Raw genomic sequence first — 27,535 nt, forward strand, 5'->3', positions numbered from 1 at the left:
GCCTACCCACCGGCCTGGCCTGCCCCGCTGGCCTACCCTCCGGCCTGGCCTGCCCCGCTGGCCTACCCTCCGGCCTGGCCTGCCCCGCTAGCCTATCCTCCGACCTGGCCTGCCCTGCTGCCCTACCCTCTGGCTTGGCCTGCCCCGCTGGCCTACCCTCTGGACTTGCGTGCTCAATAGAAGCCCTCTGGTGAGCCCCTCTGCCGACTATTGTGAGGAGCCTTGCAAAGGCTGCCAGGCCTTCATTTAAACATTGGACCCGGCGGTCTGTGCATGCCCGCCGCCACCCGCCCACTCCCACTATCCTCGGGAATCGAGAAATACGCTGGGTGGGCCATAATTGGCCCACCTGCGTAAAATGGCGGCGCGGACCCGATTGCCGCCTGCACCCGCTCCCACTTGGCCCATCCAACATGGGAAAAATTCTCCCCATGGAGTAAAATTTTGTTGATAAAGTAAAATTGTACAAAGGAGAAATGATTGAAAACCAAATGTAAAATGATTAGTTTGACAAATAAATATTTCCTCAGAAGTGACTCTTTGGGTAACTCATGCTGTTTTGTCACAAAGGGTAAACAGATACTAACATTTTATTGGATTTCATACCTGCAGGCTCTGCAGAATCTGGGGGTTCATTTTGGGCCATTTTCTGCTACTTGTACTAAGGATCTGGTGTACCTCCCTGAACCCAATATGGACATGCAACACGTTCAACACTTTTGCACTATCCCTGGGTGCCATTGTGACTTTGGACAGAATACACTCAGGTAAAGAAAACATTCAAGCGACGCAGTGTTGTAACATTCAAAGAGGTTACAATGTTCTTGTAGCTAATCGATGTAGAAATTGCTGACTAAGCACACCTTACCATTTATTATTGCTTTCTCATAAACCCTCAAGATGTTTTTAAATGTGTAAAGTATATTTTTCAAAATACTTATGATTTGCCAAATAGAATCTTTTGACCTGGTGCTAATCATTTGGCAGGTTTATTTAGCATTCAGCTGTGGCTTGGGTAATGTTTTTACGAGACAGAATACAGTGGAAATACACCTGAAATGTTGGGTCCTTTTATATTAGAACAATATAGAGTGGGATGATATAATAGAAATAATTAAAATTATGAAAGGATGAAATCAGGTAGACAGAAGCAGACTTTTTTTTCCTAGTAGTTGAGGGTTTGAGAACGAGAGACTACAGATATAAGAGCTAATGTAAGATATTTAGAATAGTGGGCACAGTAACCTTGTTTACACAAACAGTTGTGAGGCTGTGGAATTCACTCCCAGGTCAAGTGATTGCGGCAGAATCTAGGTGCATTCATGATTAGATAAGATAAGTGGATAAAGGAGAAAGGGTTGAAGGGATACGTGAACAGGGTGGGTAAATGTGATTAGAACTATTTGCTCATGTGAAGGACTAAAGCAAAATATTGTGGTGCTGAAAATTTGAAATATAAACAGAAAATGCTGGAAAAACTCAGCAGACCTGAAAGGTTGGGGTGAGCTTTAAAGGGGTTGGCCGGGTGGGGGGATGGCGGGGGTTAATGGTCCCCACACAACTCTAACAAAAGTCTGTTATGAACCGAACTGATTAACTTAAAAAAAGGTCACCTCACAGCGATAACATGATATGCAACAGTATTACAGTTGAATAAAGGCAACTACAGAGGCATGAGGGAGGAGCTGGCCAAAATTGACTGGGAAATGAGCCGAGCAGGAAAGACAGTGGAGCAGCAATGGCAGGAGTTTCTGGGAGTAATTTGGGAGACACAGCAAAAATTCATCCCTAGGAAGAAGAAGCATACTAAAGGGAGGATGAGGCAACCATGGCTGACAAGGGAAGTCAGGGACAGCATAAAAGCTAAAGAGAAAGCATAGAATGTGGCGAAGAGCAGTGGGAAACCAGGGGATTGGGAAGCCTACAAAGACCAACAGAGGACAACTAAAAAGGAAATAAGAAGGGAGAAGATTAAATATGAGGGTAAACTAGCCAGTAATATAAAAGAAGATTGCAAGAGTTTTTTTTAGATATATAAAGGGTAAGAGAGAGGCAAAAGTGGACATTGGGCTGCTGGAAAATGACGCTGGTGAAGTAGTAGTGGGGAACAAAGAAATGGTGGAGGAACTGAATAGGTACTTTACATCAGTTTTCACGGTGGAAGACACGAGTAACATTCCCAAAGTTCAAGAGGGTCGGCGGGGGGGTACAGAGGTGAGTATGGTGGCCATTACCAAGGAGAAGATGCTAGGAAAACTGAAAGGTCTGAAGGTGGATAAATCACCTGGACCAGATGGATTACACCCCAGAGTTCTGAAGGAGATAGCTGAAGAGATAGTGGAGGCGTTAGTGGTGATCTTTCAAGAATCACTCGAGTCAGGGAGGGTCCCAGAGGACTGGAAAATCGCTAATGTAACCCCCCTGTTTAAGAAGGGAGTGAGGCAAAAGACTGGAAATTATAGGCCAATTAGCCTGACCTCGGTCATTGGTAAGATTTTAGAGTCCATTATTAAGGATGAGATTTCAGAATACTTGGAAGTGCATGGTAAAATAGGGCAAAGTCAGCATGGTTTCATCAAGGGGAGGTCATGCCTGACAAATCTGTTAGAATTCTTTGAGGAGGTAACGAGTAGGTTAGACAAAGGAGAGCCAATGGATGTTATCTACTTGGACTTCCAGAAGGCCTTTGACAAGGTGCCGCACAGGAGGCTGCTCAGTAAGATAAGAGCCCATGGTGTTAGAGGAAAGGTACTAGCATGGATAGAAGACTGGCTGTCTGGCAGGAGGCAGAGAGTGGGGATAGGGGGGTCCTTCTCAGGATGGCGGCCGGTGACTAGTGCAGTTCCGCAGGGGTCAGTGTTGGGACCACAACTTTTCACTTTATACATTAATGATCTAGATGAAGGAACTGAGGGCATTCTGGCTAAGTTTGCAGATGATACAATGATAGGTGGAGGGACAGGTAGTATTGAGGAGGCGGGGAGGCTGCAGAAGGATTTGGACAGGTTAGGAGAATGGGCAAAGAAGTGGCAGATGGAATACAACGTGGGGAAGTGTGAGGTCATGCACTTTGGTTGGAAGAATAGAGGCATAGACTATTTTCTAAATGGGGAGAGAATTCAGAAATCTGGAGTGCAAAGGGACTTGGGAGTCCTAGTCCAGGATTATCTTAAGGTTAACTTGCAGGTTGAGTCGGTAGTTAGGAGGGCAAATGCAATGTTGGCATTTATTTCGAGAGGACTAGAATATAAAAGCAGAGATGTGCTGCTGAGACTTTATAAGGCTCTGGTCAGACCACATTTAGAATATTGTGAGCAATTTTGGGCCCCATATCTCAGGAAGGATGTGCTGGCCCTGGAGAGGGTCCAGAGGAGGTTCATGAGAAAAATCCCAGGAATGAAAGGCTTAACATATGAGGAACGTTTGAGGACTCTGGGTCTATACTCGATGGAGTTTAGAAGGATGAGGGGGGATCTGATTGAAACTTACAGAATAGTGAAAGGCCTGGATAGAGTGGACGTGGGGAAGATGTTTCCATTAGTAGGAGAGACTAGGACCCGAGGGCACAGCCTCAGAACAGAGATGAGGAGAAACTTCTTTAGCCAGAGAGTGGTGAATCTATGGAATTCATTGCCACAGAAGGCTGTGTAGGCCAGGTCATTGAGTGTATTTAAGACCGAGATAGATAGGGTTCTTGATTGGTAAGCGGATCAAAGGTTACGGGGAGAAGGCGGGAGAATGGGGTTGAGAAACTTATCAGCCATGATTGAATGGTGGAGCAGACTCGATGGGCCGAATGGCCTAATTTCTGCTCCTATGTCTTATGGTCTTACACAGGCAGCCTAAAGAAGCAGAGAGTGTGACTTCTGCCCCTCGGTGGGAGGAAGTCCTGCCCTCAAGCTCAGCTCTAGCAGTCCCAACAGCGCCCGAACTCAGTAGTGGGCACTGCTGGGACTGGAAGCAGACCCACAAAGAAGAGAGCAATGGATCCCAGTCTCAAGTAAGTCCGAGACTTTTGGGCAAGGAGGAATTGGGCATCCTAGGGAGCAGGGTGGAGGGTGAGTTTTCGAGGCCAGGCAGGGAGGCACAAAGGGGGTGAGGGGGGCCGGGGCGGAGGAAGCCCCCTGTGGGCACAGGATACTCCCCCAAAGGATGTACCCTCCTTCCTTCTCACTTTTTCACCTTAGATGGTGAAAAGCGGACTCCCCACTCTCACTTACCTGCCCATGCCAACCACATTATGGCATGGGCAGTGCAATATTTGGGTCAATTGGCTTGTTAAAAAACTCAATTGCCCTTTAATGATTTTTTTTCAAATGGTGAGTGGACTGCCGGTTTCGGCAGCCGGATTCTATGCATGCTCAGGATGGCAGCAATTCCAATTTGCTCTCCTGCCTTGATTCTGTTTCTGTCTCCACAGATGCAGCCAGAGCTGTTGAGTATTTCCAGAATTTTCTGTTTATATTTACAATATGGACTAGCTTGGCTGAATGACCTGGTTCTGTGTCAGCTTTTCTGTATTCTATGCAAACGTTTTGGATTTTCAAAGGAATAGTACTGGATCTTGACAAGAAGGTCAGAATTGTTGGTTTGTCTATTAGGAGAAAGTCTGTTTCAGTAATGGGGGCTATAGTTACAGACCCTCTTGGGATACAGCATGGTTTGGAATAGGAGTAGGCCATTTGGCCCATCAAGTCTACTCCGCCATTCAGTGAGATCATGGCTGATCTCATTATCCTCAATTCCACTTTCCTGCCTTTTCTCCATAACCTTTGATTTCCTTACTGATTAAAAATCTGTCTATCTCAGCCTTGAATATACTTAACGATCCAACCTCTACAGCCCTCTGTGGTAAAGAATTCTACAGATTAACTACCCTCTGAGAGAAGAAATTCCTCCGCATCTCTGTATTAAATGGGCGACCCCTTACTCTGAGATTATGCCCTCTGGTCCTAGACTCTCCCACAAGGGAAAACAACCTCTCAGCATCTACCCTGTCAAGCCCCCTAAGAATATTATATGTTTCAATCAGATCGCCTCTCATTTTTCTAAACTCCAATGAGTACAGACGCAACCTACTCAACCTCTCCTCATAAGAAAATCCCTCCATACCCTGGATCAACCTAGTGAACCTTCTCTGGGCTGCCTCCAGTGCCAATATACCTTTCTTTAGATAAGGGGACTAAAATTGTTCACTGTATTCTAGGTGTGGTCTAACTCGTGCTTTGTATAGTTTTAGCAAGACCTCCCTATTTTTATACCCCATTCCCTTTGAAATCAAGGCCAACATTCCATTTGCCTTCCCTATAACCTGTTGAACTTATAGCTCGCTTTTTGGGATTCATGCACGAGGACCTCCAAATCCCTCTGTGCTGCAGCTTTCTGCAGTCTTTCTCCATTTAAATAATATTCAGCTCTTCTTCCTGCCAAAGTGCATAACCTCACAGTTTCCTACATTATATTCCATCTGCCAAGTTTTTGCCCACTCGCTTAACCTGTCTATATCCCTCTGTAGACTCTTGAAGAGAAGCTGTGCATAGAGGGAGGAGGCAGAGAGCTCTCACTGGAAAGGCATACCCTTCAAGGGTCTTTTGAGAGCACTTCTCCTACCTCCACCTCAGCCAGGAGTAGTGTGTGAGGGGCCCGTGTTTCACCAAGGAGATGTTCACAGAACTGTGCCACTTCCTATAGCCCAAACCACAAGTGAAGGTGGCATGGTGTCCATTAAGGCCACCGTTGCCCAAAATTTCTATGCCAGTGGATCCTCCTAGGCAGAAGCAGGCGACATTAGCAACATCTCACAGTTTGCCATCAATCGTTGCATCATGGGGTGATAGAGGCCCTGTATACACAGAGGGAACTTCATCGTCTTCTTATTGACCAGACAGAAGCAGGAGGGAAGACCACATGAATTTGCCAGGCTGGCAGATGCAGGGTGCAATCGACTGCACGTATGTGCCCCTGCAGGCCCTATATACTAATTTGCAGATGTTCCACAATGGCCACTGCTCTGTCAACATAGTCAACACTAAAGCAATTTTTTTTTAATCGTTCATGGAATGTGGGTGTTTATTGCCCATCCCTAATTGCCCTTGTTCAGAGGGCAGTTAAGAGTCAACCACATTGCTGTGGGTCTGGAGTCACATATAGGCCAGACCAGGTAAGGCCGACAGATTTCCTTCCCTAAAGGGCACTAGTGAACCAGATGGGTTTTTACAATAATCGACTATGGTTTCATGGTCATCATCAGATTTTTAATTAATTCAAATTTTACCATCTGTTGTGGTGGGATTTGAACCCGGGTCCCTAGAGCATTACCCTGGATCTCTGGAATACCAGTCCAGTGACAATAAATACCACTATGCCACTGCCTCTCCTTAGGCAGCTTTCCAGCATTAAATTAATTAAATGAGGAGGAACATCTTCATAAAATAAAACATGGCAAATTAATTTGCTTGTGTCATTTATTTATGAATGTGTGTGAGCTTTTTTTAATATTAAACACCTTTATGATTCAGGGCTGACTGAAACTGTAGGTTTCGTGCTGCGGTCCTCAACGGGACCATTCCCAGGATTATCATACATCATGATTCCCCAGGTCCGATATTGAGCCCAATCCAATTTGTGCCCAGAGGGTCTTGAGTTTCTACAGGGCCTAAATAAACAATTTTTCACTGTCAAATTCCTGTGGCAATGTGGGTTGTAAATTAAGACTAAGGACTGAATCATCCCAGATTTGCACTAAGTGCGGTAGCGGGTGGGTAAAACGACGTTTTACCTGCTGGCTGCAATGATGGGTTTTCACACTGATTCGTCACAAACCCGCTGCATTACTTATGCATTCCCGGGAAACACGCTGTTTCGATGGTGGGCGGGCTCTCATTCACTCGCCAACCATCACCTCGCTGCTTCATCACGCCGGGTGCTATATTTAAAGTCCAGACACGCGCACATATCTCAGTGCTTCCAGCCCACGATTACTTCAGGGAAGATGTCCATGAAAGGCAAAAAGACTGCAGGCCCCAGGCTTAGTGATGCATCACTGGAACGCCTTTTAGATGCCATGGAGGCCCACTGTGATGTCCTCTACCCTGCTCTGGCTGCAGGATGGGTAGTGGCATGACCAACCAGGCTTGGGAGGTAGTGGCAGTGGTCATCAGTGCCAATGTTGTACAGAAGAGGTTGGCCATCCAATGCAGATAGAGGATGAATGATTTCATCCATGCAGCCAGGGTATGGCAACCATCTCATCATTCTCAACTCACACACTCACTGGCATCTCACTCACTGCCAGCTCAAGGGACATCGCCACCCATTCTCACACATACCCTCACATGTCCATCTGGCCTCATCTCCTCTGGAGAATGCCTCCTCAGCCCTCACCATCTTGAGGCCACTTGCACAGATTAACATGTGCCCCCACATACACCCTGGGTCACCCTCCTTCCATAGTGCAGCCCTCATCCTGCAGCCTCTTCCCTTGCCTGAGGCAACTTCTCCCCCATTCCCCAAGCAAGCTCTAGCCCTGCAGCCATTGAAAAACCACCTACAGATGGCTCATCTGGTCGGTACAGACCTGCCGTGAGCCCCCCTAAAAGTGATGAGGTGCTGTCTGTGAAGCCTGGCGCTGTTGATTGCGAGTGCTGACCAAAACAAGGTAGGCAAACAAACCTTGAAGTCCTGAGTGAAGTGCAGCCCGCCAAGTGCATGTTGCTTATGTGCTATTGTGAAACACGTGTTTTCCTGCCGACATGGGTGGACAGTCTGGCGGTGGGTGGGGGAACGATTCTGGCGGGCTGGTCTAATAATGATTATCGGATGTATTACAATGAGGTTCCCGACGTCCGATGGCAGGAAACGCGGCCCGCCATTGGCTGGCTGAGCGGACAATTGCAAACTGGTTTCACGCTGTTGTGAAACCAATTGCGTCATATTGTCCGCTCACGCCACCGAACATGCCTGACGCTGGCAGGCACAGAAAATCCCAGTCTAAGTGCAATATTCAGGTAAAGCATTGGAGGCAGAGACCAATGGAGCCAAAAGGATGTGGGGAAGGGAATGGAACTGAGTCAGATGGGAGGGATGGGGGAAGATGGCAAGGAGAGAGGAAGAGGAGGATGGGAGAGAGAGAGCATAAGGGGAGGGAGGAGAGTAGGGAATGGAGGGAGGGTGATAGGGTATAGGTGGGAAGCTGCAAGGGCAAGTGGGAGAACAGCGGTATCCTTCCAACTACCAAGCATGGAATTTCATTTCAAAATGGGAGTTGTTTGGTAAACTTGTGGAAAACCCTTGAATCTACTCGGCCTTAAAAATCATTTCAGTAGTTGGATGGAGTGGATTAAACTATCTTTACCTTGTATGTTGGAATAGCATTTCAGCAGCTGGGAGTGGAAGCAACTGTAGTAGGATCAGTTCAGGTTGGCAGTTTAAATATTGCTGCATTTCTCTTGACAGGGTTGGGGAAATAAGGCAGGAGAAATCACAGCAGCCACAGTAGAGATCATGGATGAGATGGGGAGGTTAAGACAATGGATTGTAAAGTAAAGGGTTAACTTCAGAAGCATACATGATACTGATATAATAATGATGTCAGATCATTTGACTGAGTAGTAAGAGAGATCTGGAAGAAGGAGAAACTCTAACCTCAAGTAGCAGTCCAAATGTGTAAATAATTGCTGTAAATAAAGAGAAATGGTTTTGAGAAATTACAGACTCGAGCAGCGTACGTTGGGAGAATAGACAATCCCCAAGACTCCCGTCTAGAACCCAACCACACAATCAAGCAGGGTGGCAGTGAGTAAAAGACCTAGCAGACCTTAAAAAGACGATACAGGGCTGGTAAGAAAAGAGATTCTTGAAGGAAGGACAAAAGAACAAAAATTTAAGACTCACCAAGATGTTGGAATATCGCAGGATCTGTACATCCAAGCTGAGACACAGACCTGGAAACTGGACAGTGGTAAGCACAGGCCTGAAGCAGCAAGCAGCAAGCAGCAACACAGAAGCAGGAACAATTCATTGCTCAGCAGACACATGGAATCCACACTACCGCTCCCAGAACCATTTCAGAGTGCAAAAGGCTTGCAACAAGCCCAGAGCTGGGACAATTGGAGAAAAAGATTCACCAGTTACAGGAATTACACAAAAATGATCAAAAAGACCAGGCCAGTACATTACTTTCTGCAATAGGATCTATTGCTGACGACATGATACCAAGGCAGGAAGTTATTGAGACTTCAACTTCTTATGAAAAAGTCCTGCAAGCTTTCACTCTTATTTCAGCGACCATCGGAATTTAATAATAGAGGGTTAAATTTAATAAAAGAAAGCAAAGAACAGGTGAAAGCATGGATTCGTTCATCAATGATCCCTACAGACTGGCAGGGTTCTGCGTTTATTGAACCTTAAAGGATGAGCTGATTTGCGACAGTATCATAGTCAGAGTCCGAGACAAAGCATTATCAGATCTCTTATAGAAAAGAAAGGATTTAACACTAGTGAAAGCAGTGCAGATTGCGAGGCAAATGGAACTTAGGAAACAGAATCAGGGTTTGTTTGCGGTAAAGGAGAGGTCCCACGGAGAAGATCGAGTGTGACCATTCAGTTTGTAGGCCATAAAAGAGAGAGAGTGCCAAAGCCTAAGCCTGCCAAAATGGGGAAAAGCGTGTAAACCGCCATTTTGAAATGTCTTTGGTGTGGCGGGAACAAACCACACAAGCGAGAAGAATGTCCAACAGAGGGGGCAGAGTACCACAACTGTGGTTGCTTAAAAACGCTGACAACCTGTCAAGAGGGAGAAAATCTGAAAACAGAGTGTACAGGGAGCTGTATTCTATGTGCCCCCGCTGGGTGTGTTTTGGGTGGGGGTGGTCACATAAAATAGAGCAGGTGCCCAACCCACCACCTTCCCACCCAGTCCCGAGGTTGCCCTTATAATATGAGGGGTGAGCAGGTGCCAAATCGGTAGCCACCCACCATATTCAAATAAGTAATCAAGGATCAATTAGGGTTGTTACCAAGCCAATTAACCCTAATAACATGCTGCCTACACCATAAAATATTTGGCGTGGCCAGCTGGGCAGAAGCGGGCAGCCCAATTTTAAAAAAAAGTTCTTCAAAGGGCGGGAAGGAAGGGGGGGGCTTCACTCTTTGGGGGCCGCATTGTGCTGATTGCGGGGTGGCGCCCCTAAGATCGAACCTCCCTTCCTTAGTAGCCACCCGCAGCCTTAAACCCACCCCATCCCCACCCCAGCCTGACCCCCTCCCTGACCTAACCCTTTCTACCCAAGACCCTGGACTTATCTGCTCCGGTATCCATGGGCTTTCTTCTTTCTCCTCCTACATACCCGGCAGCTGCCACTGACCCACTCTTGGAGTTGCCGGTACTGATGGAGCTATCGGCCAATTGGATTGACTGGCAGCTCCAGAGGGTGGGACTCCCTCCCCAGTGAGGGGCGGTAGTCCCACTTGGCCCTTGTTTAGTCACCCCTCAGTGCATTATTGTGGGGCAGATCAGCATGGAGCATGCCAGCTCCATGCCAACTTTGCTTCTGGGGGTAGGTGGGTGCAAGCTGTCTGCTCCCATGTATTATTCAGTCCAAGAAGTGGAAGAACTGCATGCAAAGGAACTAACCTTCCTCGGGGAGGTAAATGATACTGAAAACAAGCATTGCAGTATTAAACTTGAAGTGGATGGACACCCCAGAGAGTTTAAACTAGCCACAGGAGCAGAGGTTTCTGTTTTATCAGATGAAGTCAAATGGCTCAAACAGTTTATATTACAACCCTCATCTATCAACTTACAAGGTTCTGGTGGGACAACTTAAAATGTCAAAGGCCAACTCATGGCAAAGCTGAAATTTAAAGACTGAGAAATCCTCAAACCTCTGTTATTCAAAATCAAGAGTGCTGTCTACTAAGCAGAAAGACATGCCTGAAACTGAAATTAATCTATAAAGTGGATGAAGTTGCTGATGAGAACTACCTGTAGCAGTACATTTCAAAATGAATTTCCAAAATTGTTTACAGGGCTAAGGAAGTTAAAGACCCAGTACCATATCATCCTGTGAGCTGATGCTAAACCAATTTATCTCTTTACACAAAGGAAAGGTCCTCACCCACTCTCGGACAAAGTCAAGGGTGAGATTGAAAGGATGCAGCAGCAAGGAGTTATCTCACCGGTCACCATGCCAACAAAATGGTGTTCAGGAATGGTTACAGTCCAAAAGCCAAACGGTTCTGTAAGAACCTGTGTGGATTTAACTCAACTAAACAAATCAGTGGAACGTGAGATCCATCCGATGGCCTCAGTGGGTGAGAGTCTTGCTAAACTAACCAAGAGTACTTTACCAAATTGGATGAGAATAGCAGATTTTGGCAGTTACCTCTGGATAAAGAATCCAGATTGCTGACCAAATTTATAATGCCATTTGATCATTGTTGTTTCAATGGGAACTTCGTGTAGAGATCTAAATGGGCAAATACTTGCTGTAAGTAAAGAGTAATGGTTTTGAGAAAGTACAGACTTGAGCAGTATACTTTGGGAGAACAGACAATCCTCAAAACCCATCTAGAACCCAAACACACAATGAAACATGTATAACAAGAGAAAATGGCAACAAACATGCTAAAGAAAGGTGGGGGGAGATATTGAGACAACAGTAAAAGGAAGGTGCTTTCTTGTTTCATTAAATGTTACAATTTTGACTCTTGGATAATGCAAGATTTTAGAACTATCCTATGCTAGTGTTCTACAAAAGATATAGCTAGATTAAAATAAAAATAGAAAATGCTGTAAAAACTCAGCAGGTCTGACAGCATCTGTGGAGAGAGAAACAGAGTTAACATTTCGAGTCTGTATGAGCCTTCTTCAGAGCTAGATTAGTTACAGTCACTGTACCAATCTGCCAGGATAAGGCTGAATTCTTGGAGACCAGTTTTGTCAGCCCTGAATCATATAAATGTTTAATAATAAAGGTGTGGGTTGCAGAGAGTTCATGTGCTTCAATAAATAAATTATGTGTGCAAATTAATTTACCACATTTTATTTTATGAAGCTGCTCCTCCTCATTCACCAGAGTTTAATTAATTTCATGCTGGAAAGTCGCCTAAATGCTTTTGTATGGAAATACTCACTGCATCACTGCATCAGTTTACAGTGGATGCTATTATTTCTCGAACTTAATGTTGTGTAACAACTATAAATGGCCTATAACAGTGCCACCTAAAATTGTAATGGGCAGTGCAACTTCATATGGACACTTTTAGAATGCATTTTTTTAATAGTGATTGAGTGATAGAGGAGTTCTCAAGGCATTTTGAAATGTGATCTAGTAACCCATCCAAAGTTATTGAAATATAATAGCTAGGTGCCACTTTGTTTAGCAGTAACACTCTTGCCTCAGTCAGAAGGTCATGGGATCAATTCCCACACTAGAGATTTGAGTATGTAATCTAGGCTGACACTGCAGTACTGATGAAGGCTGCGCCGTCAAATATTGCGATTTTTGGATGAGCTGTTAAACAGGCCTCTACCTGATATGGGAAAGTAAAAAAAGTAGTGGTTTGGGGGGCCAGGGGTGGGGGAGTGGTCTCCTGCTGTTCTAGTCAATATTTATCCCTTGGCCAACATCATTAAAATAGATTATCTTGTTTCTTTTTATATCTCTTTGCTGTTTGTGGGACCTTGCTGTCTGCAAATTGGCTACTGTGGTTCCTACATCTACAACAATGACTGCACTTCAAAAGTACCTAATTAGCTGTGAAGCATTTTGGGATGTCTTGTGGATATGAAAGGTGCTATATAAATGCAATGTTCTTTTTTTTTGCAATAGTGATTATTTTCAACTCTTTCTGTTGTACTTAAATGCAAAATTCTTGACTGGAAAGGCAGAAATATGTTCCCAGTCCTGGAATTAGTAACTAGTAAAGTTGAGTCACCCACCATCTTTATGTGTGAGGAACCACCTGACCTCTGCTTGTGTGTGCTTAAGGCACAGCCTAAAATCAGTCATTTTTAAATAAACTGGGTCTTACCAATAGGTTTTTTGAATCCATTTACCCCCTATCTTTTTATTACTTATGTGTTTGTTAACGTACAAAGGTGACTGGATCATCTTAAGTTTCTCAGGTCCTCTGGTATGTCTGTTGGTTACTGATAGGTGATCTCAACCTATCAAAATGGTCATTGTAATCAAAGTTTGTAAAAAAATGAAGTCATTGTGATTTGTGTCAGATTTTCAGAAACCACCACAGGAAAAAGAGAAACCTACAGAAGAAAAGAATGTGCCTGATGCTCAGCGTAGTTGGTTTGTGAGTGGGGCAGCATTTGGGAGTTTGCAGTTCCTCACACACTGGATATTTGGAGAAGTCTCACTGGTCTCTCGATGGGCTGTGAGTGGTCACCCAAATACTGGACCAGATCCTAATCCATATGGGTAAGTAACATCATATGTTCCATGGAAATTTCAGTCTTGAGTTACAATTAAATGCTGCAGTATATTCTGTTGTCAGCTCAAATAAATTTTTGGTACAGAACCTATGAAATTGTTTTGCCTGCAAGGGCAAATTCTATTGATACAGCATCAGAATTGTGGGTTCTCTGATACAAATCATGCACTGCCATTCACCATCTTTACCATTTTAGGAGAGTATTGACCATGGCCCCTGAAATGCTCAGTGGCTGTAGCTGCATTCAAGCATCATATTTTGTTGCATTGTGTGGTTATTGAAGTGTTTGTTTCTGGTTCCTGCTCCTGAATGGATAGGCGTGAGATGCACCGAATATTTGGCATTGAGCTTCATGATCCTCGAACCAGCAAGCTGTGGACACTTATTAAGCATCCCCAGGCAGCTCACTGGAAAAGAGGTCTTGAGAACAATGCTGTGTCACCATTAGAGCCCCTCAGTTAAATTCTTTCCTTTATTCTTTCATGGGATACGGACATGGCTGGCAAGGTCAGCATTTGTTACCAATCCCTAATTTCCCTTGAACTGATTGACTTGAGTCAACCACACTGCATGGAGTCGCATGTAGGCCAGACCGAGTAAGAAGGGCAGATTTCCTTCCCTAAAGGACATTCGTGATCCAGCTGGGTCCAGGATGCCTATTTTATTTCCTATACCAATATGGCAGGTGAGTGCTTTCAACTCATAATGAGCATGCGCTTCCTGTCTGCCATTTTGGAGGCATGATGCTTGTTTGGCAGCTGAAAATTGGGCATGACATCATCAAATTTCTAGGTTCTCAGTTCTAGTATTGCACTTTATAGAAATAGAAATCGTGAACTCTGGAAGTAAAAACATAAAATATGGAAATGTATAGCCAAGTGTTAAGTATCTGAAACAGATCAGTTACACTTAGTGTATGATCTATTCTGATGAAGGGTTCTATAGGACTTCTTTTTTTTCCAATTAACATGATGTGTTTTTCAACTTTTCTGGTTATGTACCCCTATATATGATGTTGTTCCTTCATGTGTGCTCTGCCCAAAGGCTTTTCATCCAAAGTCATTTTCCTCAGCAGATTTTGTCAGTGGTGGTTTGTTATTGCCTTTCACTCTCAGTAGCAAGGCAAGGAAGCAGGCCTTAAATCTATTTCATCTGGAACAGGAATTGAACCTCACTGTTGTTGCTAATCTGAACTACATGGTAGCCATCTAGACAACTGAGCTAACTGGCCCCCAAGATGTTGTTATTCTGTGATAAATGTATTTTCCCTGTTTTGTTGTCAATTTGAATATTACCTTGTTGTTCAGACAGCCTGGCTGCTGTCACTGTGGGAAGAGAATGTTTAAGGTAATGTTTTGCTATTCTATTTACTGATATTTTAATGATTTCATCAATGTGGCAGGTTTTTGGAAATTCCTCGTCCTTCTAAGCAAATTTCAAATTGTTTGCAAAATTCAGTTTTGTAGCTTTGTAAAGGTATTAAGATCTAGATTTATGTATGCAATACTGTAACCTGACTGTACCACAAATTTATTTGAGATTCCGACTCTGTTCAGAATTTATAGGCAAAATAATTCTTAACTCTGTTTTAACATAAGTTAATTCCTTGAATAGTGTCCATTCTGTAAATTTTGTGTAAAAGTTATGTCTATCATGCTCTTCAAATACCTCAAATGTTTTTTCATTTGCAAGATTTCTCTTTTCCATTGCCCTTCCCTTCATTCTCACAGCATCCACTGGCATCTCCTTTCATACTTCCCAAGTTTCTGGGTCTGCTGAATGTCTTCCTGACCTCATAATAAAATTCAGTTGTAAGGGGCCTGTGAATTGGAAGAAAGAAAAATCTGGATTTAGTGATTGCCACACTAGTGGTCACAATGTTTACAGATTTCACAATACATTTTAAATATGCTAAATCATTTGGTTACAATTTGTATTAGGATACTTAATACAAATGGTGAACTATCCTTTCTCCTCTGGGACATGGGCATGAATCCAGCTCAGACTCAGAAGATGGTATTGCCACGTCCGTCTGTCCATCTATCACTCACTCACTCTATCCCTCATTCCATCCATCCATCCTTCCCTTACTCCATCCATCCTTCCTTCACACCATCCCTCACTCACTCACTCCATCTTTCTCTTCATCTGCTTAGAGAATTTACATCACAGAAATGGGTCATATGCCCCAACTGGTCTCTGCTGGTGTTTATACCCCATGTGAGCCTCTTCCCACCTTACTTCATCTAACCCTATCAACATATACTTCTATTTCTTTGTCCCTCCTGTATTTATCTAGCTTGCTCTTAAATGTATTTATGCTACTCACCTCAGCTACTTTTTAAAAATTATTCATGGGATGTGGGCATCACTGGCTAAGCCAGCATTTATTGTCCATCCCTAATTGCCCTTGAGAAGGTGATGGTGAGCTGCCGCCTTGAACTGCTGCAGTCCATCAACATGGGGGTTACCACTGAACAGAAACTTAACTGGACTAGCCATATATGTGGCAGCAAGTACCACATTCTCACCAGTCTCTGGGGTAAAAACATTTCTCCTGAATTCTTTATTGGATTAATTAGTGATTTATAGTTTCATGGCCCCTAGCTTTTGGCACTCTACAAGTGGAAACATCTTCTCTATGTCCACTCTATCAAACCCCATTATAATTTTAAAGACCTGTATTTGGTCGCTCCTCATTCCCTTTCTAGAGAGCCATTGTTTTATAAAATTTTTTAAAAACTTGCATCTGATGTGTGACAATCACACTTTCAATCATCAATATTTTAAAAGAGGCACAAGAGTTACTTCTTTTCTTCTAAATTTACTGTTTTTTGTAACTTGTCCACTCCCCAAAGGTGAGAGCTGGAACTTAAAAGCAGCTGGCAAACGACAGAAATCAACAATGAGCTTCTACTTTATCAGCTGATGGAACACAAAAATAGGCTGTTCAGTCCAACCGTCAATGTTGCTTGTCCTCCACATGAATAGTAGCCATAATCCCATGTGTCTCTCTTGTTCCTATCTTCTCACTTCTCTTTCTTTCTTGCCTTTCGTTTTTTTATTTGTTTCCCACTTTCTTTCTTTCTTGCTTTCTCTCTTTATTTATTTCTCACTTTCTTTCTCTCACTCTTACTTTCTCTCTCTCTTGTTCCCTCTTTCCTTTCTTTCTTCCTCTCTCTCCTTTCTTTCTCTCTTTTTTTTCTCTCTCATTCTATTCCCTCTCTTTTTTCCGTACCTTTTCCACCCTCACCAGAAATTGGAAATCCTGCTTGAAACAAGGGCTTTTGAAGTTGGATTGATATGTTGGTAAGAGTGTGGTTACAAACTGTTGTTTCTGAATTGTGCAACTTAATAAAAAAGAGCTTTTTCCTTCTTTCAGAGGTGTGATTTTGATTGCCCTGGCTGTCGGTGTGATGTTGTCATTTTGGCCTTCCATTGTTAACAGCATTGCCTTTTGGCTAATAGGTATGGGATTCACAGTGCCTGATTCCGCACCATTATAGAAATGTGAATATTTTTCTTCTCTTCCTCTCTTCCTCTGCTGAAGACTCATGTGGTATGCTGACCCATGGTACCGAGGTTTACATTGTTCATATGGGATAGCCAATAAGTCATCAGTAGAGGAATCCTGGCTGTCACCTCTCATCTGAGGACCCAGTAAATACGAACCTATGAACATACGAATTAGGAGCAGGAGTAGGCCAGCATTTGGCTCCTTGAATCTGCTATGCCTTTCAATAAGCTCAAGGCTGATCTGATTGTGGCCTCAATGCCACTTTCCTGCCTATCCTATATACCCTTTGATTCCCTTGTTAGTCAAGAATCGATCTACCTCTGCCTTAAAAATATTCAATGACCTTACCTCTACTGCTCTCTGGAAAAGAGAGTTACACAGACTCACAACCCTCTGAGAGAAAAAAATTCTTCTCATCTCCATCTTAAATGGGACACCCCTTATTTTTAAACTGTGTCCCCTAGTTCTGTTCTCCCCCACAAGGGGAGACATCCTCTCAGCACCCACTCTGTCAAGTTCCCTTCGGATCACATAAAAAGATAAGAAATAGGAGGAGTAGATCACACAGCCCATTGAGTCTGCTCCAGCATTCAGTATGATCATAACTGATCTTGGGCTTCAGCTCCATTTTCCCACACGCTCCCCATATCTCTTAATTCCCTAAGAGACCAAAAATCTACCTATCCCAGCCATAAATGTATTCAGCAGTGGAGCACCCACAACCCTCTGGGGTAGGGAATTCCAAAGATTCACAATTCTTTGAGTGAAGAAATGTGTCTTCATCTCAGTCCTAAATGATCATCCTAAATACCCTGAAACTGTGCTCCTGTGTTTTAGATTCCCCAACTAGTGGAAACAATCTCTCAGTGCCAACCTATCAAGCCTCTCATTCTTCTAAACCCCAATGAGTACAAGCCCAATCTTCCCTCATCTCAGGAATCAGTCATGTGATCCTCCTCTGAACTCCTTCTAATGCAATTATGTCCTTTGTTAAATAAGGAGACTAAAACTGTACACAGTACTCTAGATGTGGTCTTACCAATGCCCCGTACAACTGTAGCAAAACATTCCTACTTTTATATTCCATTCCCCTTGCAATAAACAACAAAATTCCACTTGCCTTCCTAATCATTTGCTGTACCTGCATACTAATTTCTTGTGATTCATGTACCAGGAGACCCAGATCCCTCCGTACCTCAGAGTTCTGTAATCCCGCTCCATTTAGATAATATGCTGCTTTTCTATTCTTCCTGCCAAAGTGGACAAGTTCACATTTTCCCACATTATACTCCATCTTCCAAATTTTTGTCTAGCCACTTAACCTATCTATATTCTTTTACAGACTCCTATGTCCTCCTCACAACTTACATCCCTACCTATCTTTGTGCCATCAGCAAATTTAGCAACTATACACTCAGTCCCTTTATCCAAATCATTGATATAGATTGTAAATAATTAAAGTCCCAGCACTGATCCCTGTGGCACTCCACTTGTTACATCCTGCCAACTCGAAAATGACTCATTTATGCCTACTCTCAGTTTCCTGTTAGTTAATCAATCCTCTATTCCATGCTAATATGTTACCCCCTACACCATGAGCTCTTATTTTGCGGAGTTTCTCTGATGTGGCACCTTGTCAAATGCCTTCTGGAAATCTAAGTGCACCACATCCACAAGTTTGCCTTTATCCGAATTGCCTGTAACTTCTTCAAAGAACTCTAATAAATTAGTCAAAAATGATTTTCCATTTCACAAAACTATGTTGACTCTGCCTGATTGCATTGAGGTTTTCTAAGTGCCACTCTATAACCTCCTTAATAATAGATTCCAGCATTTTCCCTATGACAGATACTAAGTTAACTGATCTGTAGTTTTTGCTTTCTGTCTCCCTCCTTTTATGAATAGAGGAGTTACATTCGCTATTTTCCAATCTGATGGGACCTTTTCTTGGAAGTGTTCCACAGCTGCTCCAGCTGATGATGATCAATTCAGTAGAAAGCAGAGGTCAGCTACAGACCTTTCTGTCCATTTCAGTGCCACAACATACATACAAAGATACGAATTAGGAGCAGGAGTAGGCCATTCGGCCCCTCGAGCCTGCTCCATCATTTGATAAGATCATTGCTGATCTGACTGTGGCCTCAACTCTATTTTCCAGTATATCCCTAACCTTTGACACCCTTGTCAATCAAGAATCTATCTAACTCAGCCTTAAAAATATTCAATTACTCTGCCTCCACTGCTCTCTGAGGAAGAGAATTCCTACATACTAACAACCCTCTGAGAGAAAAGTTACCCACTGCAATATAACAGAACTTATTTCCTGATACGTAGCTTGGTCTGTAGCTGTATCAGGACCTCCAAATGATGTACCATTTCCTGATATTTGTCCACAGGAGGGGTAATAACCAACACTATGGCAATTTAAGTTAATTAGAGGCATTAATTGTTAAATCATGACCATAAACAAAAGTACCTCCTTAAATTCCTGTAATCTTGGCAGTTGATGTGGCACCAGTGGTGGGATTCCATCTAGTTGGGATGTGTTTTTTTGTTGATGCTTTGAAAATCATTACTTGCTGATGCAAAAACGCTGCTCATCTTTCATTGTTTATACCCAGAATGGTGGAGTAACAAGTGCCTAATTGACCAGTGAGGACTTGTGTATACAGAAATAAGGGACCTTGTCAAATTATTGTTGTATTTTCTGTGTTACAATAGTGACTACACCTCAAAAGCATTTTAATGGTTGTGAAGTGTTTTGGGACATCCTGAAGTCATGAAAGGCACAGTATAAATGGAAGGAGTCCCTTCCTTCAGTCATTCACAGAATCACAGAATCTCACAGTGTAGAAGAGGCCCTTCGGCCCATCGGGTCTGCACCGACACGTGAGAAACACCTGGCCTACCTACCTAATCCCATTTACCAGCACTTGGCCCATAGCCTTGAATGTTATGACGTGCCAAGTGCTCATCTAGGTACTTTTTAAAGGATGTGAGGCAACCTGCCTCCACCACCCTCCCAGGCAGCGCATTCCAGACCGTCACCACCTCTGGTAAAAAAGTTTTTCCTCACATCCCTCCTAAACCTCCTGCCCCTCACCTTGAACCTGTGTCCCCTCGTGACTGACCCTTCAACTAAAAACAAAGAACAAAGAAAAGTACAGCACAGGAACAGGCCCTTCGGCCCTCCAAGCCCGCGCTGATCATATTGCCTGTCAAACTAAAACATTTAGCACTTCCGGGGTCCGTCAGGGGAACAGCTGCTCCCTATCCACCCTGTCCATGCCCCTCATAATCTTGTACACCTCGATCAGGTCACCCCTCAGTCTTCTCTGCTCCAACGAAAACAACCCAAGTGTATCCAATGTCTCTTCATATCTTAAATGTTTCATCCCAGGCAACATCCTGGTGAATCTCCTCTGCACCCCCTCCAGTGTAATCACATCCTTCCTATTCAGCTCATCTTTGGTAAAATGATTTGCCTTGAACCAGCACTAGAAACTCACTCTCACTAATTTTTATATTTCTCTGCAATTTATTTAATCAAACCGAGGAGATAGGAAAATATGAAAACAAAGATAAGGAAATAAATAAATACATTTCTGGAGTCCAAAAGGCGTCAAGGAGTATGGGGAGAGTGCAGGAGAATGGCGTTGAGATAGAGGATCAGCTATGATCACATTGAATGACGGAGCAGGCTCGAAGGGCTGAATGACCTACTCTTGCTCCTATTTTCAATGTTTTCTATGATTAACTCTCTCATAAATGGTAATGACCAGGAAACAACAGGAGCGGAATTTTACGCTGGTGGGTATTTTACGGTCCTGTTGAAGTCAGTGGACTTTTGAATGGCTCGCCACATTTTACAGCCCCGCCCTCACTGTGACGGGGCCATATAATTCCACCCCAGGTTTGAGATTTCTGCTGCTGAAATTTCTTTTGTTGATAGGAACTGATGAAGTGGGGACTAAAAATAACAAGTTAAGGAATTTGCTAGCTCCTCACCCAATTCCTGCAGCATGGAAGATTTCTGACCTGTTTTTCTGGCAGGAATAATTTGTGTAATAGCTTCATTAGACAACTAAATTTTATTCAAATCAGGATATAATGAAGCAGCCAACAATTTCTGTTTTTCCAACTCATTCCTGCTCAATGCTAAGCTTGCCCATTTAAAATGTACATTAAAGGCCACTAAGGTTCTGTTGCCTGTCAGGAATCCGTTGCCATTTATCTCCCCTGCCATCCATTGCAAGAAATGGGAATTGCTTTCAGTGACCCCCTAACGCAGGCTTTCATGCAAGGGGATGAAGAAGAACAAAGAAGACATGCAGGTAGAAAAGATGGTATCAAAGCCAGATTCCCTGTTATGACAGTTATGTCACCAACCAGAGCTACAAGCTTAGGCATAAACCTGGAACAGGGAGGAGAGTTGATTCTACAAGTTCAAGTTGAGCAGTGGGGCAGTTGCAGTGTTTGCAAAGGGACCTACTCAACTATACAACATAAGAGCAAACTGCCACTGGTGTTTAAGTGACCTGAACTTTAATGCTTGTGCTTCCTTCCAGTCAAGTAAAGGGAATGTCTGATGTAGAAGTTAATAACTGATGCTTTGTGGAACAAGGTAACATTTTCATCTCCTTTAGCACTGGATATTAAGTGAGTATGGCAGGATAGTCCACAGGTCAGGAAGATAGATAATGTAGGGGGGAGGGGGCTCTTAAATGTAGGACAATCATAAAAAAGAATTAACAGCAGCCCAGAATTTCCATTTCCCTGCTCTTTCCTACTCAATGCTAAGCTTGCCCATTTAAAATTAGAAAAAAGTCTTGACATAGTTAAAATGTGGAATTCTGTACCACAAACCATTGTTGAAGCAGTCCATAAATTATTTACAGACAATTGGTTGCTTGAAAAATAGACATATTAAGGAGTATGGGAGTGAGAAGGAGCGTGGAATTAAAATTAGGTGACTCATGGAAATCAATGGTGCAGAATGACCAAATGTCCTAAATAAAAACAGAAAATGCTGGAAAAACTCAGCAGGTCTGGTAGCATCAGTGGAGAGAGAAACAGAGTTAACGTTTTGAATCCATAAGACTCTTCTTCAGAGCTACAGAGCTAAAGAAATGTGATGGATTTTATACTGTTTAAGAGGGGGTGGAGCAAGATAGAAGGTCAGGGATAGGTGGGAGCTAAGGAGAGAATGACAAAGGTGCCATGGACACAAGACAAAGGAAGTGTTAATGGTGGTGGTAAAGACTAAAGAAGGTGTTGAAACTGGCATGTAGGTAAGATAGCAGCTGTTAACAGCAGAACAAGGGTCCGCGCTCTGTGAAAGCACAACATAGAAACAAGTGACAGATGGCACAGTGCGGGGAGGGGGGTTGGGGAATAAGGATTAAAAAATGAATAAATAAATAAAATAAAATAAATAAATATTAATTGGATTAGAAAAGGGGTCAAGATGGAGGAGAGAGTTCATGGTCTGAAGTTATTGAACTCAGTGTCAAGTCTAGAAGGCTGTTAAGTGGCTAATTGGAAGATGAGGTGCTATTCCTCCAGTTTGCGTTGGGCTTCACAGGAACATTGCAGCAGGCCAAGGACGGACTTGTGGGCATGAGAGCAAGATGGTGTGTTGAAATATCAAGCAACAGGGAGGTCTGGGTCATGCTTGCCGACTGAGTGAAGGTGTTCCACAAAGTGGTCACCCAGTCTGCGTTTAGTCTTCCCAATGTAAAGAAGATCGCTTTGGGAGCAGTGAATGCAGTAGACCAAGTTGAAGGAGGTGCAAGTGAAATGCTGCTTCACCTGAAAGGAGTGTTTGGGGGCCTTGAACGATGAGGAGGGAGGAGGTAAAGGGGCAGGTGTCGCACCTTCTGCGATTGCATGGGAGGGTGCCGTGGGAAGGAGATGAGGTGTTGGAGGTGATGGGGGAGTGGGCCAGGGTGTCACAGAGGAAACGGTCCCTACGGAATGCTGATAGGGGAGATGAGGGGAAGATGTGTTTGGTGGTGGTATAGTGCTGGAGTTGGCGGAAATGGCAGCAGATGACTCTTTGAATGTGGAGGTTGGTGGGGTGAAAAGTGAGGACAAGGGGGACCCTATCATGGTTCTGGGAGAGAGGGGAAGGTGAGAGGCAGAGGTGCGGGAGATGACAGACTGGGTGTCCACTTTGCGGAATATCTTCACTCAGTCTGCAAGCATGACTCAGACCTGTGGCCTGCCATTTCAACACACCATCTTGCTCTCTTGCCCACATGTCTATCCTTGGCCCGCTGCAATGTTCCAGTGAAGCCCAACGCAAACTGGAGGAACAGCACCTCATCTTCCAATTGGGCGCTTTACAACCAACCAGACTTAACATTGAGTTCAACAACTTCAGACCATGAACTCTCTCCTCCATCTTGCCCCCTTTTTTAATCCAATTTTTAAATCCTTTTTCCCAAATGCCGCCCCCCCCCACCCCCCCTCCACCGCCCTCAGGTCCACCTGTCACTTGTTCCTATGTTGTGTTTTCAGAGTGCTGCCCCTTATCTTACCTTTATGCCATTATCAGCACCTGCTTTAGTCTTTACCACTACCACTAACACTCCCTTTGTTTTTTGTCCATCACATCTTTGTCAATCTCTCCTTAGCTCCCACCTATCCCTGACCATCTATCTTGCTCCGCCTCCTCTTAAACAGTATAAAATCCATCACATTTCTACTTCTCTTTAGCTCTGAAGAAGAGTCATATGGACTCAAAAAGTTAACTCTGTTTCTCTCTCCACAGATGCTGCCAGACCTGCTGAGTTTTTCCAGCATTTTCTGATTTTATTTCAGATTTCCAGCATCCACAGTATTTTGCTTTCAGCTTCGACCAGTTGTCCTGGTTTTGTTATGTAACGTTTTTTGATCTCTCTTCATTGCATCCTTCCTTTCATTATATACCACTTTCTTTGCATGGATGGGTGGCAAAGGGGCTCTTCAGCCATGTGTAGAGTGGGTATCCCTGGTCTCCGAGCAGCCACGCTCTGGTTCTTTGTGGTGGCTTGAACTCTCTGGGAATAGCAAACTGCCCTATGATAACACCATTGCGACTGCTGCCAGAATAGTGGGAATTCACTGACATGATGGTTTGTGCATGATCACACACTAATTGCATATTAATAGAATGGACCATCTCTTCAATTCTGCATACAAGAAACTCGGCCTGTCTTTGAGTGTTGCCAAAACAGAACTCATGTATCAACCCACAACTGGTCAGCCAAATATCCCGCCTCCCATAAATATTGAAGGAGAGACTCTGGAATATGTTGAGCACTTCCCATACATTGGCAGCCACCTCTCTCAAAAGGCCACCGTTGACAAGGAGATCCAACACCAGATCAGCTGTACCATTTCAGCCTTCTACAAACAATGGCAACAAGCACTTGACAACAAAGACCTCCACAAATCAACAGAAGTCCTAGTGTACAGAGCAGAAGTCGTCACCACACTCCTATACTGCATACTACTGACTATGTTTCAGCTACACATAAGAGCACGAGAGAAATTCCATCTGTAATGTCTCTGCTGCATCCTCCACATTCAATGGGAGGACCCGTAAAGAAATGCTAGTGTCTTTCTTGAAGACAGCTCCACAAGAATTCAGACAAAACTTCTGCAAAATCAACTTTAATGGGCTGGACACTGTGTATAGATGGCTGAAATGGATCTTCACCAGCAATCCTGTTTTCTCAGCTCTCAAATGGCCAGTGTTGTAGGGGAGGTCAAAGAAAATGCTTGAAAGACACCCTGAAGCTCTCCTTGAAGCATTGCAGCTTTCACATTAATGACTGGAAAAATCTTGCTACCAATTATGCAAAATAGCGACAACTTGTTCATCAAGCTGCATCACAATTTGTGTCACAACGTCTTAATGATGAGGCAGAACTGTTGCAGAGGAGGAAAGGATGCAGATTCTACACTCTGGATAGCACTACTTCGTGGGACATCCTGCCCCATGTGCTCAAAGATCTGTAGGTTGAGAATCGGCCTGTTAAGTCGCATGAAGAGCCATGGGAGAAACTCGTGACCTAGCTTAGATGTCATTCTCGAATCGAGGGACAGCCAATGACAAGCCAGGAAATGGAATGGAACCCATTGCTATGTTCACATATGGGGCCCAGAGAGTCACATGCATGCAGACTGAATGGCCCCCTGCACCGTTAGGCATCTGATACCGTGGCAAAGCCATGTGTCTGCTCATCCGCCTTCTCTCTGCTCAGCAAGAAAACAGTGACCTCGCCTGTCCTTGCATACAGGGACTCCATCATCTCTCAGTTGCAGCTATGAAGGGCGAACTGGGATACCTTTACTATATCACCTGCTTCCACCTGCAAGGCTCAGGTCGTGTAAAAGTTTAGAGCCGAGGTAACCTTGATGACCACTGACAGTGCTTTCCTTTCCCTGGTGCCAGGCTGCTGTTCCTGTTGAAGGAGGTGGCACAGTTCTGTGACCACATTTTTTGGTGAATCTCAGCTGGCTCAGTTTTTGCTCCTGGCTGAGGTGGAGGTAGATGAAACTTTCCATGAAAACTCATGATGGATAGGGGGCCTTCTGTGAGAGCTCTCCTCCTACTCCTCCCTTCCTCCCTCTGTGCAGAGCTTCCCATCTCTGCAGCGTCTGGTCCATTAATCTGTCGTTTTGCAGACCCAGAAGCATTGCAATCACAGCCCAATAATTGTTGCAGCCTTTGTGTGAACAGGTCACCAAAACCCCTGTTATCCATGTGACGATGCAGCCAAATTCTCTGCAAATCAAACAACCTCCAAACAGTCCATAAGTACTTCTATAAATTTTGTAAGAACAGAAGTAAGTCAAAAGCACCTCACCTGCATATTGAATGGCTGGCCCTTAAATAATGCAAGTGGGGTGTTCAGCTGTGAGTGATTAGCACAGGTGTATATGTTTCAAAAATGTGCTTCACATCAGCTGGAATGACCATTTGATTTTAGTGTTTTGGATGTCAAGGGCTTCTGGCGCTTGTATGCCACACCCGCGTAGAATGGGGATATCAAACAGATTTCTGTTGTGCTAATGGAATTCTTTACTGTTATTACAGGAGTGGCATCAGCAATTGGTATCTTCTACCTTCGGCGGGAAGGAGCATTTACTGCAGGAACTGTCTTGGCCATTTATACCATGTCGGTTTGGCCTCACTTGATTAACCGGTTAATCAGTTCAGGAAATCCAGGGAAGGCCTTGGGCACAGCCATGTTGGTTTACGTGCTGGAGATACTTGGCACAGTGTGGTGTACAGCTTATAACTTTGTTCCTGGAGGTGCCATTACCAGAGAACAGACAATGGTAGTTTTAGGTATGTGGTTTAAAATAAAATATGGATCACACTAACAATTAGATAGGGAGAAACACATTCTTGTAAGTCTGAAAACAAAATGAAGAAAAACTTCCAAGCTATATATTTTTCCTATCTTAATGTCAAATTTTTATATTAATAACTTATTATCTCTCTAATTTCAGCGGACAGTGTAATGATTTTTTAACAATTGGTTCACAAATTTAGTACTTTATAAGTTAGAATGCTGCCCATTTATAGTCAATGCTGAAAAGTTCTTGTTCAATATGGGCCAAAGCAAACACTGATTCTCACATTTAAAAATCTACTTTTTTTGGTGTGTATGAAGGTGGAAGTTACCATTGAAGACAACAGTACACCCATTTCTTTTTGGGCTTGAAATGACAAACAGTCAGTGCAAAAGTAATGTTATCTGTTCCAGTAATGTCTGCAGATTTCAGAAGAGTGCTGCTTCCTGTGCGAGTATGAATAAGTCCATCCCTATTATTAAATGAGATTTATAATTTAGTGTCGAATTTTGGCCAGGTTTATCCTGAGGATTGGGGTCCCTAAGAAACTCACATAAGTGTCATAGGTGCCTTACAAGCAGCAGAGGAGACTTCCATACATTAGAAATTCTAGCATGAACACTTAACACAGCTGTACTACAGTCCTGTATTCCTGTGCTAATTTCACACTTGTTTAAACTAAACCTGCTTTTTTCAGTAGGTCTTCCTGCAGTTATCCCTGGTGAATCTGAGAAGTTTAGTCTGAGGTTGTTATCATCTATGTGAGATCTGCACATTGAAAATTGACAGCTCCAACACCCCACTAAAGTGGCAGGTTTTAAACATGCGAAGACCATATTCTAATCAACTTCACTGTACAACCTTTCAGTAAAGTGATTGCCCCTGAGTTTCCATGGAGATTCTCCCAATTCCTTGCCATAACCTCAGCAGAACTGCTGGAGAAACAAAGTAAACATCTGAAAATGGTCACTTATGCATTTTCTCTCCAAGTTCCAATTGTTCACTGCTAAAGTTATATCAGGAATTCGGGACAAGCCCTCTGGAAATACATAGTCATTCTATTAATTTATTTGCTGTATGGGGTTCCAAAGAAATTACATTTGCATGTATTTTTGAGGCCATTGTAGCCATAGATGTATATTCACATGATTGTTATCAAATTACATGCTTTCATACATATTTTATGAAGTCATTGTATACTTTGGTTGCACAGCTCTT

The 27,535-nt window shown here is 43.5% G+C and overlaps 1 protein-coding gene across 1 annotated transcript in view; it reads left to right on the plus strand.

Moving 5' to 3' along the window:
* The window catches only part of LOC144683990 (PGAP2-interacting protein-like), a 130,848-nt gene that overhangs the window by 46,364 nt on the left and 56,949 nt on the right, over positions 1–27,535 (plus strand). Inside the window, exons 4-7 of the mRNA XM_078547654.1 lie at positions 613–767; positions 13,235–13,436; positions 16,832–16,917; positions 26,055–26,309. Coding sequence (XP_078403780.1) covers positions 613–767; positions 13,235–13,436; positions 16,832–16,917; positions 26,055–26,309 — 698 coding nt within the window. The remainder of the gene's footprint in view (positions 1–612; positions 768–13,234; positions 13,437–16,831; positions 16,918–26,054; positions 26,310–27,535) is intronic.

This window comes from Cetorhinus maximus, chromosome 1 (assembly GCF_964194155.1).
Source record: "Cetorhinus maximus chromosome 1, sCetMax3.hap1.1, whole genome shotgun sequence".
NCBI classification, from domain to species: Eukaryota; Metazoa; Chordata; class Chondrichthyes; order Lamniformes; family Cetorhinidae; genus Cetorhinus; species Cetorhinus maximus.